General features: G+C 32.9%; 1 protein-coding gene and 1 pseudogene across 5 annotated transcripts; both read left to right on the top strand.

The window, feature by feature from the left end:
* Positions 1–2,950: 2,950 nt before the first annotated feature.
* On the top strand, positions 2,951–5,496 carry CPR1 (F-box and associated interaction domains-containing protein). Of its 4 annotated transcripts, none has more exons than XM_088105547.1 (3): positions 2,951–4,282; positions 4,781–4,844; positions 5,028–5,496. In XM_088105547.1, exons 1-2 carry the CDS (start codon positions 3,171–3,173, stop codon positions 4,818–4,820), a joined length of 1,152 nt encoding a protein of 383 aa, XP_087961673.1. In that variant the 5' UTR covers positions 2,951–3,170; the 3' UTR covers positions 4,821–4,844; positions 5,028–5,496. The 4 variants fall into 4 exon arrangements, 3 of the variants coding, with proteins under 3 accessions (XP_087961673.1, XP_087961672.1, XP_087961671.1); XR_015783951.1 differs by having other exon boundaries at positions 2,952–4,282; positions 4,781–4,937; XM_088105546.1 differs by having other exon boundaries at positions 2,952–4,282; positions 4,781–4,861.
* A 3,810-nt stretch (positions 5,497–9,306) lies between these two features.
* LOC124836574 (E3 ubiquitin-protein ligase UPL5-like) lies at positions 9,307–16,397 on the top strand (annotated as a pseudogene). Its single transcript, XR_015783950.1, has 2 exons — positions 9,307–11,350; positions 15,681–16,397. The product of XR_015783950.1 is annotated as an E3 ubiquitin-protein ligase UPL5-like (transcript).
* Positions 16,398–17,288: the final 891 nt, after the last annotated feature.

Raw genomic sequence — 17,288 nt, forward strand, 5'->3', positions numbered from 1 at the left:
CTTTCAGTTTTTCTTTTCAAATTATAAAATCTAAATTATTTTATTTATAGATTATGTTATCCGATATTTATAATTTTTAGATTATGTACTTCAAAAGTAACTTTTTAACGAAAAAAATTGTTTTTCATGGAAGAACTTTTGGAAAATATAATTCGTCTTTTTTTATAAATTACACTATCCAAATCTTTTTCTATACAAATGATAATTTTTAAATTGTATAATTCAAAACATAATTTTTCAATTTATCAATTAGTGGAAATACATATATGTGTGTTTATTTTTTTCACATTCTAATAAAAAATTATTGAACTATAAAATAATTAATTAAAAATAATAATCTGTATACTTTATATTATAAATAATTAGTTATTTTTTTTGAAAAAAAAAGGATAAAATAATCATTTCAATTTATAAAATAATTAAATTAGAATTAATAATTAAAAGAATAATAATTATTTTAATTTAAAATTACAATTACTTAATAATAAAATTGAAAAAAAAATTGTAATATCAAACTAGACAATACATAAAGAAAAAACGAAGAAGATAGACTTCGAAAGATGCGTAACGTAACCCAGGAATCAGGTAACCCAGGAATCAGGACAAGCTACGAGATTTCTTCAAATGGAGAAAGCTTTTCGATGATTTCTAGAAGTGAGTTTTGTCAGATTTTGCATTCCTTCACCAACTAACTTCACATGATTCCCACCGTCTAAGTTTAATTAATTATTAAACCAAATGTAAAAAAAATAAATTAAAAGAAAACAAGGTTTAAAGTTATCTAGTGGAATTAGGTGGAATAATTTATTTATTTAAATTCAGCTATGAAAACAAATAAAAAAGAAAACGAACTATGTAGAATTACGTGAATAGACAAAGTACACATGGTGACAACATACAACAATTACACCTGTCAATTTTGGCCTAGGCGCTAACTCATGTAGGCTGGCCAGAAAAATTCATAAAATCAAAAAGTCTCTCGTAAAAAAAATTTATAGGGTTAAAATATTTTCAAAAGTCTTGTGGGTCAGCTCAATCCATGAGTTTTTTAAAGAAAAAATATTTATTGAATAAAAAAAAATATAATTAACTTTTAATTTATTACAAAAATAGTTATTATAGAAAATAAATTGAAATTTTTATAGGAGGAGAGTTCTAGAATCAAGAAACAAAAGGAAAATAACAATATTTATTGAGTTAGATTCTCCAAGTATATAATTAAACGATCATTTTATAAATTTGAAATTTAAATATTTAATTTCGCTTTTTTTTAGGTTATAAATCAGAAATTAACTTTCTATCTAAAATTATCCAAATTGAAATTTAAGAGAAGATTTTCTCTGATTGAAACTCTTAATTAAAAAAAAAAAACAAGGCTTCTTTATTTTCTTATAAAGCTATTGAAAAAAATTAAATATAAATGATTTTTTTTTTCATTTTATACTCAACAAATCATGCTTATAACATAAATAATAACTAAAAAGAAAAAAACTCATAAACCTTGTGCTGCAGTTGTATTCGTCCATAGGATTCTATCTCGTCGTACTACATACTCAAAATGTTTACATTTTAAATGTCATAAACATAAACATAAACATACATTTATGTTACGTGTTCTAATTGAAAAATTATTTAATGTGTTAGTCAAAGAATTGAAACACTATAACATTTGTAATTCTTTAGTACTTCAGGTCTATTTAAAATTTTTATTTTTTTATAAATTTTTAACAAATTAACTTTCTTTTTATAATATATCTTATGGTGATTTTGAGAAAAGATTATCAAAGAGAAAAAAACAAAATAAAACATAAGTTTAATTTACACATAAAATATTAATACTAGTTTTGATCCAAAAATTTTAGATAAAAAATTTTTGAATTATTTTTTAATTTTAAATAATTAAAAAAAGATTGAGTGATAGTTTAGAAGTCGAGGAAACAAAACAATGATTCTTTTTAAGAACTGTAAAAGCAGTGCAAATATTAAATCAATTTAATATGTTATTATGGGGTTATTTTGATATTACTAATTATATATAATTTTTTAATAATTGGTGTCTGCAATTTAAGACATAGTTGTATTAAAATTGACAACCAAATAAAGCATTTTTATAATATTTTAGTAAAAATTTAGTACTTTTAATAGTTACTATGAGAATATTGAAGTTTAGTTTCTAAAAAAATTTTAGTAGGGCTAAACCTACATTAACCGTGACCCTAACTTCCTTGAGAGGGGACTTTGGGATTGAGGCTTTTTTTTTGCCCCAATTTGAGAGGCTTCTTAAGAGAGGGTTTTTTCAAGAGTGGATTAGATCTAGCTCTAGAGTCATGGGTCAAATTGACAGCTGTATCAAAAATCTCACATCTTATTTCATCTAATTAGGACAATTGAAACGTGTCATGGCAATGAGTACCTCCAAATTTTCTCATGTGTTTTATGAAAATATGACTTAAATTTATTACATTTTTACAATTTTTTTCTTAAAAATATAATATATTTACAATTTTGTTTCTAAATAAAACATATTTATATCTATATGTGTATTATTAATTTTATATAAAAATAATTTTATCTTATTTTGTAAATAAATTTGAATTCTGGCTAATTGTTGTAATTCTTTTATAAACAGCCTTTTAAAAATATATTACTATTAGTTATTTATTATTACTGTTGCTATATTCTTCTATAATTACTCTATATGCCATTCCTTTTGACAAGTTACTGAATTGTTCACAACATCAACAACTTTTATTAGTAAATTAAACATACGCTAAATCATGTATTAACCAAAATCAAATTGTGAAAGAATATTATTATTTCCAAAATATCAATTTCTTTAAAAACAAAAAGTATTATAAACTAGAAAAACGAAAAATCCATTTAAAATTAATTCTAAATTGATCCGGAAAAAAACTAAATAGTTAAATTGGAGTGGTGGATAATCCATTGTAATTGAGATGATGGTTTAGTTAGGTATATAAAAAATAAATTTGGATAATAATGTAAAAAAAAAATGATGTAAAGCGTGTGATACAGAACTGCTGTTGGCAACACTGATTCTTTTTCAGAAGGAAACCCTAGCATTAACAAAAAGACAGAAAATCAATCCCAATTCTTGAGAATCAAGTGGCAGCAATAGGAATCAATTCCGGTTGCATGCAATCCCAGTGATGGCAAATCTTCCGGTGGAAGTAATCACCGAAATCCTGTCCCGTCTGCCGGTGAAGTCAGTGCTGCGGCTCCGCTCCACCTGTAAGTGGTGGCGCTCCCTCATCGACACCACCCACTTCATCCTATTCCACCTCAGCAAATCCCACACCACCCTCATTCTCCGTCACCGCTCCCACCTCTACACCGTCGACCTTCAATCCCTCGAGAAACCCCTCGAAGTTACTCACCCTCTCATGTGCTACAGCAACAGCATCAAGGTTCTTGGTTCCTGCAACGGCCTCATCTGTATCTCCAACGTCGCCGACGACATCGCCCTCTGGAACCCTCACCTCCGCAAGCACCGGATTCTCCCCGCTGACCGCTTCAACCGCCCGGACTCCTCCCTCTTCGCAGCCCGCGTCCACGGCTTCGGCCACGATGCTGCCTCCAATGACTACAAGCTCGTCAGCATTACTTACTTTGTCGATCTCCACAACCGCACCTTCGATTCCCAGGTCCAACTCTACACACTCAAATCCGACGCCTGGAAAAATCTCCCTAGCATGCCCTACGCCCTCTGCTGCGCGCGGACCATGGGCGTCTTGGTCGGCGGTGCCCTTCACTGGGTCGTCACTCGCAAACTCCAACCTGACCAACCCGATCTCATAGTCGCCTTTGACCTCACGCGCGAGAGCTTTCGTGAAGTTGAGCTCCCTGCAACCGTGAAGGGAAATTTCGATATGGAGGTGGCTCTGTTGGGAGGGTGTCTGTGCCTGGTGGAGAATAGGGGAAGCGGATTTGACTTCTGGGTTATGAGAGTGTACGGATCCTCAGATTCGTGGGAGAAACTGTTTACCATAACGCAGGACCATCTTCACATTGGATTGCCAAAATTACAATCTGTGAGGCCTTTGCTTATAGACGGAGACAGGGTTTTGCTTGAACAGAACCGTAGCAAGCTCTGTTGGTATAACCTCAGTAGTGGCGATGTGAGTTTCGTTAAAATACCCGGAATCGGAAACTCCATCGAAGGCACAGTTTGCGCTGGAAGCCTTCTCCCACCCACTCTACTGAACCTCCGTGACGAGAGCGAGATGCACGAACTGGGCCACCAGAAGAATAGGAAGAAAAGGTACCAATGCTAATTGCTTTTTGTCTCCCACAAAATAAGTTTATACTCTCTGTTGTCATATTTAAAACAAGGGGCTATGCAAGTTTTCTTTAATTTTGTGGCTAGCTCTGTCTAGTAGTGAGTTGACTATAACTTGAACCAAGTCCACCCCTCATGACAAGTGAAATCATTGACAAATTTATTAAGTGTTGTCAGATTTGATGTTTATGACTATGGGTAACTTTTCTGAAATTAAATTTTACATGCATGATAGTGTTGTTCTCTTTGTTAAGATTAACTTTTTCCCGTGGTTGGACTATAAAAAATTCACGGTATGTTTGAATCTTATTTAGAAAAAAAGAAAAAAAAACTCGGGATTGTCCTGAGATCTTTTTGTAATAGTGAATTAGCCTAAAGTTTAATCTGATTCACACATGGATCGGTGGGCCAATTTTGATTTTTCAACGCTCCTCGTCTTCCTGTGCTGTTGTTGTTGTGCTTACTTCATCTTTTTCGCAGGGATGACTTCCTGTCTAAGGGGTTCAAATTGACGTTGTGAGCTCGAGCAAAAGAAGAGGACACGGTATACAGCTGAAACTGGTTTGTCCTGTGAATTGAATTGTCTCTTGTTGTGAGATTAGGCACCCTGGTTCATGGGAAACACTTGGAATGATCAGTAACAAAACCACTCTTTTTAATGCTAATTTCTGGGACGTTCAATTCCCTCCCTTTACTGCCCCGAGTTTTCTCATGTTGTTTTTCTCAGGTTTGAAGAGGGACCAAAGTGATCCAAGTTCCGAATGTTCAATATCAAGAAAAACCGTACATAAGTACAACCTGTTCATACCAACAAGGATAAAGAAGATGCGCCATGGCCAGTTAAGTTTGTAATAAGTTTAACCACACAGTGCTACAAACTTGAGTTCACTGATCCATGGGTGAGGGGTATGCATATGTGCATTTAATGGTTGAAGCTACCCACGTATACAATACAAGCCACTTTAATAGGTATATCTCACGTACAGTTTTACATGAATAGTGCTCTGTTTGAAGAAAGTGAGTTTTGTTCGCACGATTGAGAAAGGAATCGGAACACTTGGATTTTCTTTCCTGGATAACTCAAGGAACAAATTACTGAAGTAATCTGGTTTTTTAGAGTTACTGAATTTTAACTACGGATATGGACACTCTTTTCACGTTATAGACAGAATTATGGATCACATGTTTTACTTTTAGGATTTCTTTTTGTACTTTAATTTAGGTTATATCTAAGTTTTTTCAATTTCCTTGAGAATGAACTCTAAATCTCATTTTTACTCTCCATTTCTGAAAACTAGTTATAATCCGGCTTCTTATGAATTTAGAATGTTTATAAAATAATAAATTTGAAAATATATTAAAATAGATATAATAAATGCAAATTAGTTGTAAGTTAATATTAATATTTTAAATTATTATATAATAATATAAATCAACAATACTACTTCATTATTATATTAAAATTAATTCAATATTATATATTTATTATTAATATCAAGACCACTTTAAATTTATTATTACTATCTATTAAAATTTAGTAGTAAAATCATGCTATTATATATATAAATGGAATTTTGGTTTACATGTTTTTCATTTATATCCTTTAAATAATTATTTTTTAAAATTGGTATTTTTTTATTCCCCTTTTTTACATTTAACTACTTATTTTTAAATTAAAATAATGATCTACAATAAAATTATAGATAATTAATTATATTTATTTTTGTCTATAGGTTTCTCTTTTTAGTATCTATATTTTTTTTCCAATATAATCCTTTAAATGAAAGTTTTTTTAAAAATTAAAATATACTTTTTTAAATTTAACAATTTGACATGTTTTAAACTTAACTATTAATTTAATCATAAAACTACCTATGAAAAGTTATTTTCAATGAAATTTAAAGGATTATTTATATTTACTTATTTTATCTATATTATATATAAAGGATTTTTCTTTTTCTTTTTTAATTTTACCTTTTAGATAAAAGTTTTCTAAATTAAAATAAATGTTTAATTAAAAAAATTTAAATCTTACTATAATTTTTAACTTAACAATTCTTTAATATATAATTTACCTATAAAATATGTAAAAGTTATTTTAATAAAATTATAAAATTATTTATATTTAATTTTATAATAATAAGAAGAATTTTGTTATTTTTTATTATCATATAAAAAAAGTAGCACAGATGCACATTTAATATAGTTAATATTAAAAGTAGTCTATTATTGTCCCTTTAAAGAATTTGTTATTATTAAGAAATTGTAAATTTTAAAGATTTTTTTCAAAGAGCAACTAATATTATTGTGAAAATAAATCCTTGTAAGAATAACTATTTATAATGATATTTATAAATTTGACTAATAAATCTAAATAATCGACTTAAGTTAATTCTGTAAATGTTAATTTAATATCGAAATTAATGATGTGTTAATCTTCATAAATGGCACACACTTTGTCTTCTAATCTGAAACTTAACTTTCCCACGTCGAGGTATCTTCTTCACTCCAAACCAACCCAATTGAAGCCAGTGAAGTTCATGGTGATGGGTGATGTGAGAGAAAAGCTTGATCGGAAAATTTGACTGTTTTGTGTTTTGGGATTGAAGCTTTAAGCTTCGACGGCCAGTGCAGATCGATCGAAGAAGGAGACACTGGCGTTGACAACACCATCGATGGCTCCATATGCCACCCATGACGAATCTGGTTGGAGTGGACCGTGATGGTGCCTTTATCGTTCCTGATGAGCGTTGCAGAGATTGAAAAAGAAGAAAGAAACCCTAATGCTTGGAAGAAAAGGATGGGAAACTCCGATGGCTTCCCCGGCGGCAACATACGTCGCCGACGACAACCTGAGTTAGTGGAGGTGTGTTGGCGTTCGTGTGTGTGACTACTGTTTTGACTTTGCATTGAAATATATCAAATGATGCATAGATATAGAGAGTTTCTAAGTTTCCAGGTTAGTCACCTCACCTGATTATTAACGTCGGACCAAAAATTATGGTTTCCTTAATGAGAAGATCAAAACGTACTAAGTTTGAAATAAAGACGAAAAACAAAATCGTTTAATAATTGAGGGACTAAAAACATATTTAACCCATTAAAATATACTAAGATAATAATTTTAATATTCGGTATCAGTTTTATCTATATTAGATAGAAGAGATTTTCTGCGTGTTCATATTTATTTTCTAAATTTATTATTTAAATAAACAAAAATTAAATTAAAATAGTTATTTTATTAATTTTACTCTTGCTTTAAATTTTACATTTTGTAGTTTGACCGTTTATTAAACTTAACCATTTTTTAATTATACAACCACTTATACAATATATAAAAACTTTATAATAAAGTTTCAAAAATTATTTATGTAGTGATCCAAATTAAATCATGACTAAATAATAAATATCAACCCAAAATAATAAATTTATATATTATATATTCATATTTTTCTAAATTTCTAGTAAATTTTTGAAAAAAAAAACATTTTATATATTAATTTTGAAGAACCGGTAAATATTACAATATATAATATTTTGAAATTATTTTGGTATTATTTAGCTTAACATTATATTAAAAAGTATGGTTCAATAAAAAAATTTAAGCTTATTCATTATCAAATAGTTCAAATTTAAGCTTATTTATATATTATAATTATATTTTGATAGATTATTTTGTATTATTTTACTACTATTTATTATAATATTATTATATATTATTTTAATCAAAATATAAATCTATAATTAATATTTATTTTCTAAATATAATTAATATTATTTGATAAATATTCACTTTTTGCACACTCCCTCGAAAACTGATTTGGGGGAAATGATTTGAATAGATTTGAGTGAATTTGAGAGTAATTTTTTTTGTTATTTTTTTGAGTGGATTTGTGGGTAATTGAGAGTGAATTTGGAAGTAAAGTTGATGAGAATTAGTGTAGGATTTGATTGATGTGATAGATTTTAAAAATTAGTTTAATTGGTAGAAATTAAAGATTACCAAAATGCCCCTAATTATAAAAGAAATATAAAATTTTATTTATAAATGTTATATTTAATAGTAAAAATGTTTATAAAGAAAAAAAAATTATGAATAATTTATAAAATTAATGTTTAAAAATTATAAAAATTAAATAATCAACTTATTTTTAATAAATTAGAAAATATAATATACCTAATTTTATTAAGATGTAGATCTTTTTAAATTATAATATTAAAATAATTATAAAAAAACTGAAAAATATATAGCCTGTTACCGGTTACGCGTTTGTGTAACCGGTTACGCGTTTGCGTAACGCGTGTGTCACCAAAACTTCATTCTTCTGTAACCGGTTATCACTTCTTCAATCCCGGCTGCTTCCACGTTAGTCAGGGCATATGAGTCTTTGTGTATTAAATCAGAGCAAATCCTCGCAAATTGGCGAGATAAGTTCAACCGTGCTATCTTGCAAATCAGCGCTGTTCCATCGTCTCAAATCGTCGCAAGAGAACAACGCTCGTTTTTCAAATCCATTATCGCCAATCACCGTGAACAGTCATTTTTCTTCAAACAAACACAGCGTAAGTTTCTTGCTATTTTTCAAAAAAATCTTTTCCAAGTAACAGAATAAACTTTTTCAAGACAAAAAAAAAAAAAATCAAACGTTAGGATTTTACCACCTACTTTATGTTTAAGATACATATAAAATCAGGTCCAACTTGAATAAGTATACTATTTTTAATTTTGTGATATATTATATGAAAAGAAACAGTAGATAAAAAAAAAAAGTAAAAGGAGAAGAAAAAGTTGATATATTTTATTCTTTTAACCTAAGAATAAAATAAGAGAGAAGAAAAAGTCTGACAGCTTCTCTGCTAAGTATGCAGCAAATACATTATCTCTCCCTTTGAAATATTAATATAAAATGATAAATCATTAATATAAAGTTTAATATTAAAAAAATTCCAAATAAGCATCCGCTGCTTCAAAAAGGCAGAGGGTCCCACAGTGGGTTTATTCGGGAGAGCAGTCCAAGCACCTCAGCACAGCAGAAGAGGACGCCGTTTCGAGAGGCAATTGAAAAAGCCAACACAAAGTGGTAGTATATAATGAAGCAGGAATGGATAAGAAGGAGAGACTGAAGACGGTAAAACATCAAAGGCAAAACCCAATTTCCTTTGCAGAGACACAGTTCTGTTTCTGGCTGGGCTTGCTTGGCCCGACTCGGCTCACCGCAGGACTCACCGGTGCAGCGTCTTCGTTCGTGGATGGCTTTTTGGACTTTTCACTCGGCTTGTGTCTGACACAGCCACTCGGGGCGGCGCCTTCTAAATGTCTATGATTGAAACCCCCGCCGTCCACCACCTCAGCGGGGGCCACCGATCATCACCGTCACTCGTCTAAACGCAAACTCGGAGATTTGTCGGACTTAGTCTGTGTGAGGATGCGGAAAGAGGAGGCTGTGAATTCATGGTTGAGCTCCTCCGGCGCCTCTGGCACCGCCGGAAGCGGCTGCTCTGCGGTCGCGCAGAAGCCGCGATCGCACATCCAGTTCTTTGTGCGAATGATGTCAGCCGGAAACACTATTGTGATGCAGGCTTTCCCCGAAGACAGCGTGAAATCGATTCATGAGGGTATCCAAAGCATGAAGGGAATTCCGGTGTTTGAACAGAGATTACTTTATCGGGGGAAGCAGCTTCAGTGGGAACAGACTCTCGCTGAATGTTCCATTCAAAACGACGCCAATCTTCAACTCGTTGGTCGCATGCGCAGTACTGAACACCCTCAGGCATGGCAAATTATCAACGACATGGTTTCCCTCGTGTATCGACTTTGCTGTGGTGAGACTGTTCACGATTCCTTGAAGACTGTCAAGGGGTTAATCACCAGTTACTTGAACATGACTCCGAGGATTGACAACGAATCTGCTTCTGGGTATTTTCAGATTTTCATGTCTTCTTCTGCTCCTGACGTGCTTGTTATGCTCTATGTGTCCCCTTATGCAGGTAACAAGGATTGTGCGGAGTCTTCTGTTAGACACTTTTTGAGTTCTTGCCGAAATACCTTGTCTAAGGCATTGCATGGGCAGTGTGCACGTGTGGTCTTAGAGTTCTGTAAATTGCTTAGGAGAGTTGGAACTAATGACCCTTTGTATCTCTATTGCCGGAGTACCTTTGGGTCCTTGTTGGAAACTGCTGGGGTTTCCTACGCTGGTTCTGATAATGCTAAGGGGTTAGTTTTGATTAAGGACTTTTTCCCCTTTGTTTTTGAGCTTGTTAATTGCTTGTTGATGGACTTGGACTCGAGTATGGAATCCCACCGAGCCGTGGGGCCTTTGTCTAATGATGTTGTGGATTTTACTGCCTTCTTATTGCCTTTGAGAACTGGAATCAAGGAGCAACAAGCTGTCAATGGTTCTATGGCTCAAGACAAAAGTAATAAGGATCTCTTGCACGCCAAAGAGATTGAATATCTTCACTGTTTGTACATGCAGTTATTGAACAAAATCGACCAGTGCCTTCAAAAAATGGACCAGAACTTGGCTGGCCAGGAAATGATGGAAGGGGATAATCCTTATCCTGGGTGGTCTCATTATCTTTCCATCTTGAAGGAGTTGTATCAAGTTTCTAAGCTTTATGATGGTGCTGAAGAAAAGCTTTGGAGTGTTTTGAGGCGACATAGAAATGTGGTGTGTCTGTTGATTGTTCGATATGCAAAGAGAACTGATGAGCATCAGTGGATTCTGGAGCATAGGTTTGTGACCAATTTTGAGTCTAGAAGGCATTTGGCCATGATGATGTTCCCAGAGGTCAAAGAAGACTATGAGGAGTTGCACGAGATGCTTATTGACAGGTCTCAGTTATTGGCTGAGTCTTTTGAATACATAGCGCGTGCTGAGCCTGAATCTCTACATGCTGGTTTATTTATGGAATTCAAAAATTAGGAAGCTACTGGCCCAGGTGTACTAAGGGAGTGGTTTCTTCTGGTATGCCAAGCAATATTCAATCCACAAAATGCACTTTTCGTGGCATGCCCAACTGACAGAAGGAGATTTTTCCCTAATCCTGGTAAGTTTCTCCTGCATTTTTGAATTCTTTCTTTTTATTTCAATAACTTGGATGTTTGTTATTTACAACATGACCTTTATTAAGATTATAAAATATGTTGAGGCTTAATATGATCTTTATTTACATAATGTTCCATTCGTTGACCTCCGCATAGTGGAAGTCATGTCTTTTATTTGTGAATCATTACTCATTGGTTTTTCTTAAATGAAATATGCCCCTATTTGGTGAAATCCTTGGATGATCTCCATTGTCTTGTAGGCCCTCTACGCTTCAATTTATTTGATTGTGCAGGGGACTATACTTAAAAATGTGAACTTTTGTACCATACATTGGGCATGACATAGTTAATGTCTTAAAACAAAGGACTCTAAGAAACTAGTTCGGCTATGAGGGTGAATCTTTCTCAATTATGCATGGAGGGGGCTACGATTCATTTCTTCAACACACCATTAAATGATTATGATGAATTAACTTGGGAGGATTTGATGAAAGAATTGATTGAAAGATATGGAGGTTTGGGTGAGGGAAGTGTATTCGAGCACTTGACGTCACTGTGACTAACAGGGAGTATAGAAGAATGCATATAAAGATTTAAATGTTTAGTGGCAGGTGCCCAAATTACATGACGAACAATACTTTGCTTACTTTATTCATGGATTGCACGAAGAAATTAGGGCCCAAATCAGAAGTTTGCATGTTGTTAGTCCACTTATGAGAGGAAAAATGATTAATGAGCAAGAGCCATTGTATGAAGTTTCCGAATAAGAACAGAGGATGGCATGCGAAAGAAGAAACACAATTGGGAGGCTATTCGGGTTACAAGACTAGCTCAAATATTTCAGGGTGCATCATTCCCAAAAAACAAGGGACTGGTAGAGGGATTAATGGGCCTGGCCCAAACACAACAAAAGAACTCAGTGAAAATAGAGATATTTTAAATGTGGTGGATCGTACAACCCCATGCAACAATGCCCCGTGAAACAACTACAATTCGTGTTAGTGGGTGATGAAATCCAGATGGAATATGATGATGGAGAAAATGTGTCAGGAAATGTATGTGTGGTTGAAGAGGGAGACACCGGTGGTGAGTGCAGTGCCTCAACTTTACTCAGCCTAGGAGATGAGAAAACATAATCACCTCGAACTCTTAAATTTAAGGAAAAGGTACATGAATTGCCTCTGTTTATTTTGGTCGACTGTGTATCATCGCATAACTTTATTTCTAGAGGATTGGTAGAGGCAATAGGTTGGCAGTTGGAGACCACCAAGTATGCGAATATTGATGGGGGGTGGGCACAATAGAAACGTTTGGAGTGTGTTGTAAAATTAAAATTGAAATAGAAGGTTTGGACTTTATGGTAGATGCCTATTTGTTTGACTTAGAGGACATTGATATGATTTTGGGCATGCCATGGCTGGTTTCTCTGGCGAAATGGTTGTTGACTGGAAAAAACAAACCATGAAGATAAAGAAGACATCTCAAGGAACCACAATTTTAAAAGGGATGCCTTGAGGAGAATTGTTATTTGCGTCTCTTTGTGATATGTAGGTAGAATATCAAGGTTTAGCAAATAAGGAACTTACAGGCTTACCGAGGTCAAGAGGGTTCAAAGCCATTATGGTAGTTGTGGACAGATTAACAAAGTATAGTCATTTTGTGCCTCTGAAACACCCTTATATAGCTAGGGTGATAGCAGAAATTTTTGTAAGAGAGGTGGTGAGACTCCATGGCATTCCAAATTCTATTGTAAGTGACAGGGATTCAATATTTATGAGCGGGTTTTGGAAATAATTTTTCAGGATCTAAGGCGACTAAAGAATCACTTGCTAAGAGCTCAAGGTAGAATGAAGGCACAAGCTAATAAACACCTAACAGGTAGAAGCTTTGATGTAGGAGAAATGGTATTTTTGAAGCTCAAGCAACATGGACAGAATTCGGTGGTATCCTGAATTTCATGTGTGCATTCTAAAAAATGGTGGGGAATTATAAGACAATGGAAGAATTACCCACTGGTTTTGAGGATGATGGTGCTGAAATAATTGAACCTATGTCTGTCATAGCTTTTCGCAGTGTTATGAAGAAGGGAGAACGAACGAACCAATGACCACAAACAAGAGGTAGTCCTTGCGTCATATCTCGATGGAAAAGTGATGTCTATCACCGTCCTTTCCAGGCAGCTCTAATAGAATACTTCCATGATATAAAAACTCTTTAAATTTAATTTTGAGGGGTTCCAGTGAGGGTAAATGTAAGCCTGCTAGCCTTTACCCCTACAAGGGGATTGGGTGTTTCCTGGATTTCAATTGTGATCTCTGGGTCATGAAGCATCAACCTTACTGCTACGCTAGGAAGGGTGTTGCTGAAAAACTACTTTACATATGAAAATGAAATTTGTTATGTTCATTTTAAACTATTCAACCATTTGGGGGTGTTTTAGGGCCATATCATTTTTCAGAACTTATCTAATACACCATGGATTATAGGTATAAATAAAACTTATGAACCACATCATGAAATTGTGCAAAAAGGGGAGCATGGATTAAAAATTGAGATGAGGATTGTAGTGAATCTATTTGGTTTTGTTTGAGGAGATCTATATGCAAGTCATTTATCTTTGACGAAGATTGATGGGATGGTAAAGAAACTTACCTGTGGTTTTTACTGACCTGAGCGTTCCAAAAGTAGTGTTGTGGAAGGAAAGGTGTTTATGTGACATATATTTTGGCTATACAAGACAATGATGAAGTAATGACCGACGTGAGAACTCCAATAGGTGAGACAGATTTTCCTTTAAGGATAGTGTTAGGGGTTGGTAAGTATATGAGAGAAGAAGGTATAAGAGAGAAAGAGAAGGGGACGGAACGGTAGAGGACAAAGGCCGAACGGTAGATCAGGGGGAGCAACCAGGCCGAACGGTGGAAGGCGGGGAGCGTGCGGACCGAACGGTTGGAAGCAGCAAGGAAGCCTCCTAACAGCCGCAGCGGTTAGGATGGGCGGGAAACTAAGGAGAGAGCTATTTTGAGCGTATATTCAGCAAAAGTTAATTATAGTAAATAAAGATAAATATATTCAGAATAAGTTAATTATAGCAAATAAAGATTATTTTCTAATATTCAGTACAAGTTGGGTGGGAAATAATTAGTTTAAATAAAGGGGGAAGTCTAGGGTTTAGGGCATGCTTTTGATTTGTGAGTTTTGTAAGAGAGATTATGCTCTCAGGTAATTGACAGAGATCCTGCCCCCAGTTATTGTTTGTTTTCTTTCATACAGTTATTTCAATTCAATAAAGAGGTTTATTCAGCTATTTACCATTGTTCATTGTCTGTGAGAGTGTGAGCGGTTGTATTTGGCTAGTTTACGTACTCAGGTACGTAACAGATAGGGTTATGTCAAGCCTGTAATCTTTACTTGTTTAATCTAGCTTTGGAAGTGCTTACCGGGAACTTACCAAAGTATTTCCCTAAAGGCGATATAGTTTTGATTGAGGAATTGAGGGGATTAGTCAACCGTGAACAACTTTGGAGTCAGACATTTTAAACAAATTGTTTTCACTTAAGTATGAGTAAGGTGGAATATATGCATTACAATTTTAACGAGGAACGAGGAATAGAACTAGGAAGTAAAAGTGAGAGAAAATATCTTGCTTAGGATTACTGAAATGGGGAAAGAGACCATTAGTTAAATTCCAAGGCAAATTTTATTATACTGTTATAGACTGGCTATACTTTGCGGTAATGAATGTTGAACTTTAACGGAACTGCAAGAGAAAAGGGTGGGAGTGATAGAAATGAGAATGTTAAGATGGATGTGTGACTGTACAGAAAAAAGAAGACAAAATACGCAATGATTATACAAGTAATGTTTGGTGTAGCCCCAATTAAGTATAAATGATACACAATTGGTTGTGGTTTGTAAACTTACAGTGAAATCCACTGGAGGCATCGCCGAGAAGAATAAATATTATGATTTTTAGTTCTGTGATGGGAGGAGGAGACCAAGAAGGATATTGGAAGTTGTCAAATATCTTTAATCAAAATCGAATACATTGTGTGATCCATGTAGTTGACCTCTCCTAGTAGGATAAACTTTGTTTTTTGCAGAATCCTATGCATCCTTGTGTCATAATTTGAAATAGGACGCAACAGCTTCTTGTCTATTACTCAAAACTCATATTTGTTTATCACATCTAAATATTTTGGTTCTAAATATTAGTTCCCACCTAAGATAGGGACTAAGATATAATTTGTTTTATATCTTCTATTCATTGCAATCATTATAGCATTTATGGATAACGAGTTTAGCTTATATTTTTTGTTTACTTGTTTGCAGCATCTAGGGTACATCCTCTGCACCTTGAGTACTTCAGCTTTGCTGGTCGAGTAATTGCATTAGCTTTGATGCATAGGGTGCAAGTGGGTATTGTTTTTGATCGTGTGTTTTTCTTGCAATTGGCGGGAAGCTATATTGTTTTAGAGGATATCAGGAGCGCGGACCCTTGTCTGTATACTAGCTGCAAGAAAATATTGGATATGGATGCTGATTTCATTGATTCAGATGCATTAGGACTGACATTTGTTAGAGAGGTGGAGGAGTTAGGACAGAGGAAAGTGGTTGAGCTCTGCCCTGGGGGAAAAAACGTTGTAGTTAATAGTAAGAACAGGGATAAGTATGTTGAACTTCTTATACAGGATCGCTTTGTAACATCCATATCCGAGCAGGTATCACATTTTTGCCAAAGGTTTTGCTGATATTCTTTCAAACTCCAAGCTCCAGCAGTACTTCTTCCAAAGTTTAGACCTTGAAGATCTTGATTGGATGCTGCACGGGAGTGAAGACACCCTTTCTGTTGAGGATTGGAAAGCACACACCGAGTATAATGGTTACAGTGAGACAGATATTCAGATCTCTTGGTTTTAGGAGGTATGTGCATGCTGCTATTTTTATATCTCGCAAAGTTTGTCTCTAAGAATTTTGTATAATATTAAAAGTAGTCTATTATTGTCCCTTTAAAGAATTTGTTATTATTAAGAAATTGTAAATTTTAAAGATTTTGTTCAAAGAACAACTAATATTATTGTGAAAATAAATCCTTGTAAGAATAATTATTTATAATGATATTTATAAATTTGACTAATAAATCTAAATAATCGACTAAGTTAATTCTGTAAATGTTAATTTAATGTTGAAATTAATGATGTGTTAAATTTATTGTTAAGAATTCAGAACAATTATTAATGACTAAAGCAATAATTATAAATTACCTTTTTAAAATAAAACTATATAAAAATTATTTCAAAATCTTAAACTTATTTATATTTAATTTTATAATAAAAGTAAGAATGTTGTTATTTTTAATTATGAACACAACATGTAATCCTTAACAAATTTTCTCCTATAATAGTTCTTAATTGAATTTTAATTTTGAGTTTTATTTTTTATATTTGGTTGTTAACATTTTTTTACATTATTTTTATTTTAATTTTTTTCTCATTTTAGTTTTCATAGTTTGACTTATTTATTAACTGTGATTATGTGGATGACCTGCTTATAAACTTATAATGTGTTTTTTTAGATGGTTTTATTGGCGTTTGGTTACTGCTTTTCATCATCTTGTTTTATTGAATATATATTTTTTATTAAAATTTTCATGAGTGATCAAACTCAAAATTGATAAAAATAACATGTAAGTTGTTAATATTTTAAAGAGAAAACACACATGTATTTCTTTTTAATATTTCTTAAATTATTTTTAATACATCTATCACTTATAACAACTTCATTTTTAATATTTATAAATTATTTTTAAATTTACTCTAATTATGTTGGTAAAATATAATTATTAGAGTTTGGTTTAAAAATAACACCAGAAGTACTAAACAATAAAAATATCAATTTTAATAATAAAAATGTTATTTAAAAAAATATGATTAAAATAAA

Source organism: Vigna umbellata, chromosome 1 (genome assembly GCF_029865625.1).
Source record: "Vigna umbellata cultivar VRB3 chromosome 1, Vumbellata_1.0, whole genome shotgun sequence".
In the NCBI taxonomy this organism is placed as follows: domain Eukaryota; kingdom Viridiplantae; phylum Streptophyta; class Magnoliopsida; order Fabales; family Fabaceae; genus Vigna; species Vigna umbellata.

Excerpts from the sequence above, each read along its gene's own strand:
- CPR1 (XM_088105547.1), top strand. The coding sequence starts at position 3,171 with ATGGCAAATCTTCCGGTGGAAGTAATCACCGAAATCCTGTCCCGTCTG. Across the intron at positions 4,283-4,780 it reads CAGAAGAATAGGAAGAAAAG|GGATGACTTCCTGTCTAAGG; the intron begins GTACCAATGCTA and ends TCTTTTTCGCAG.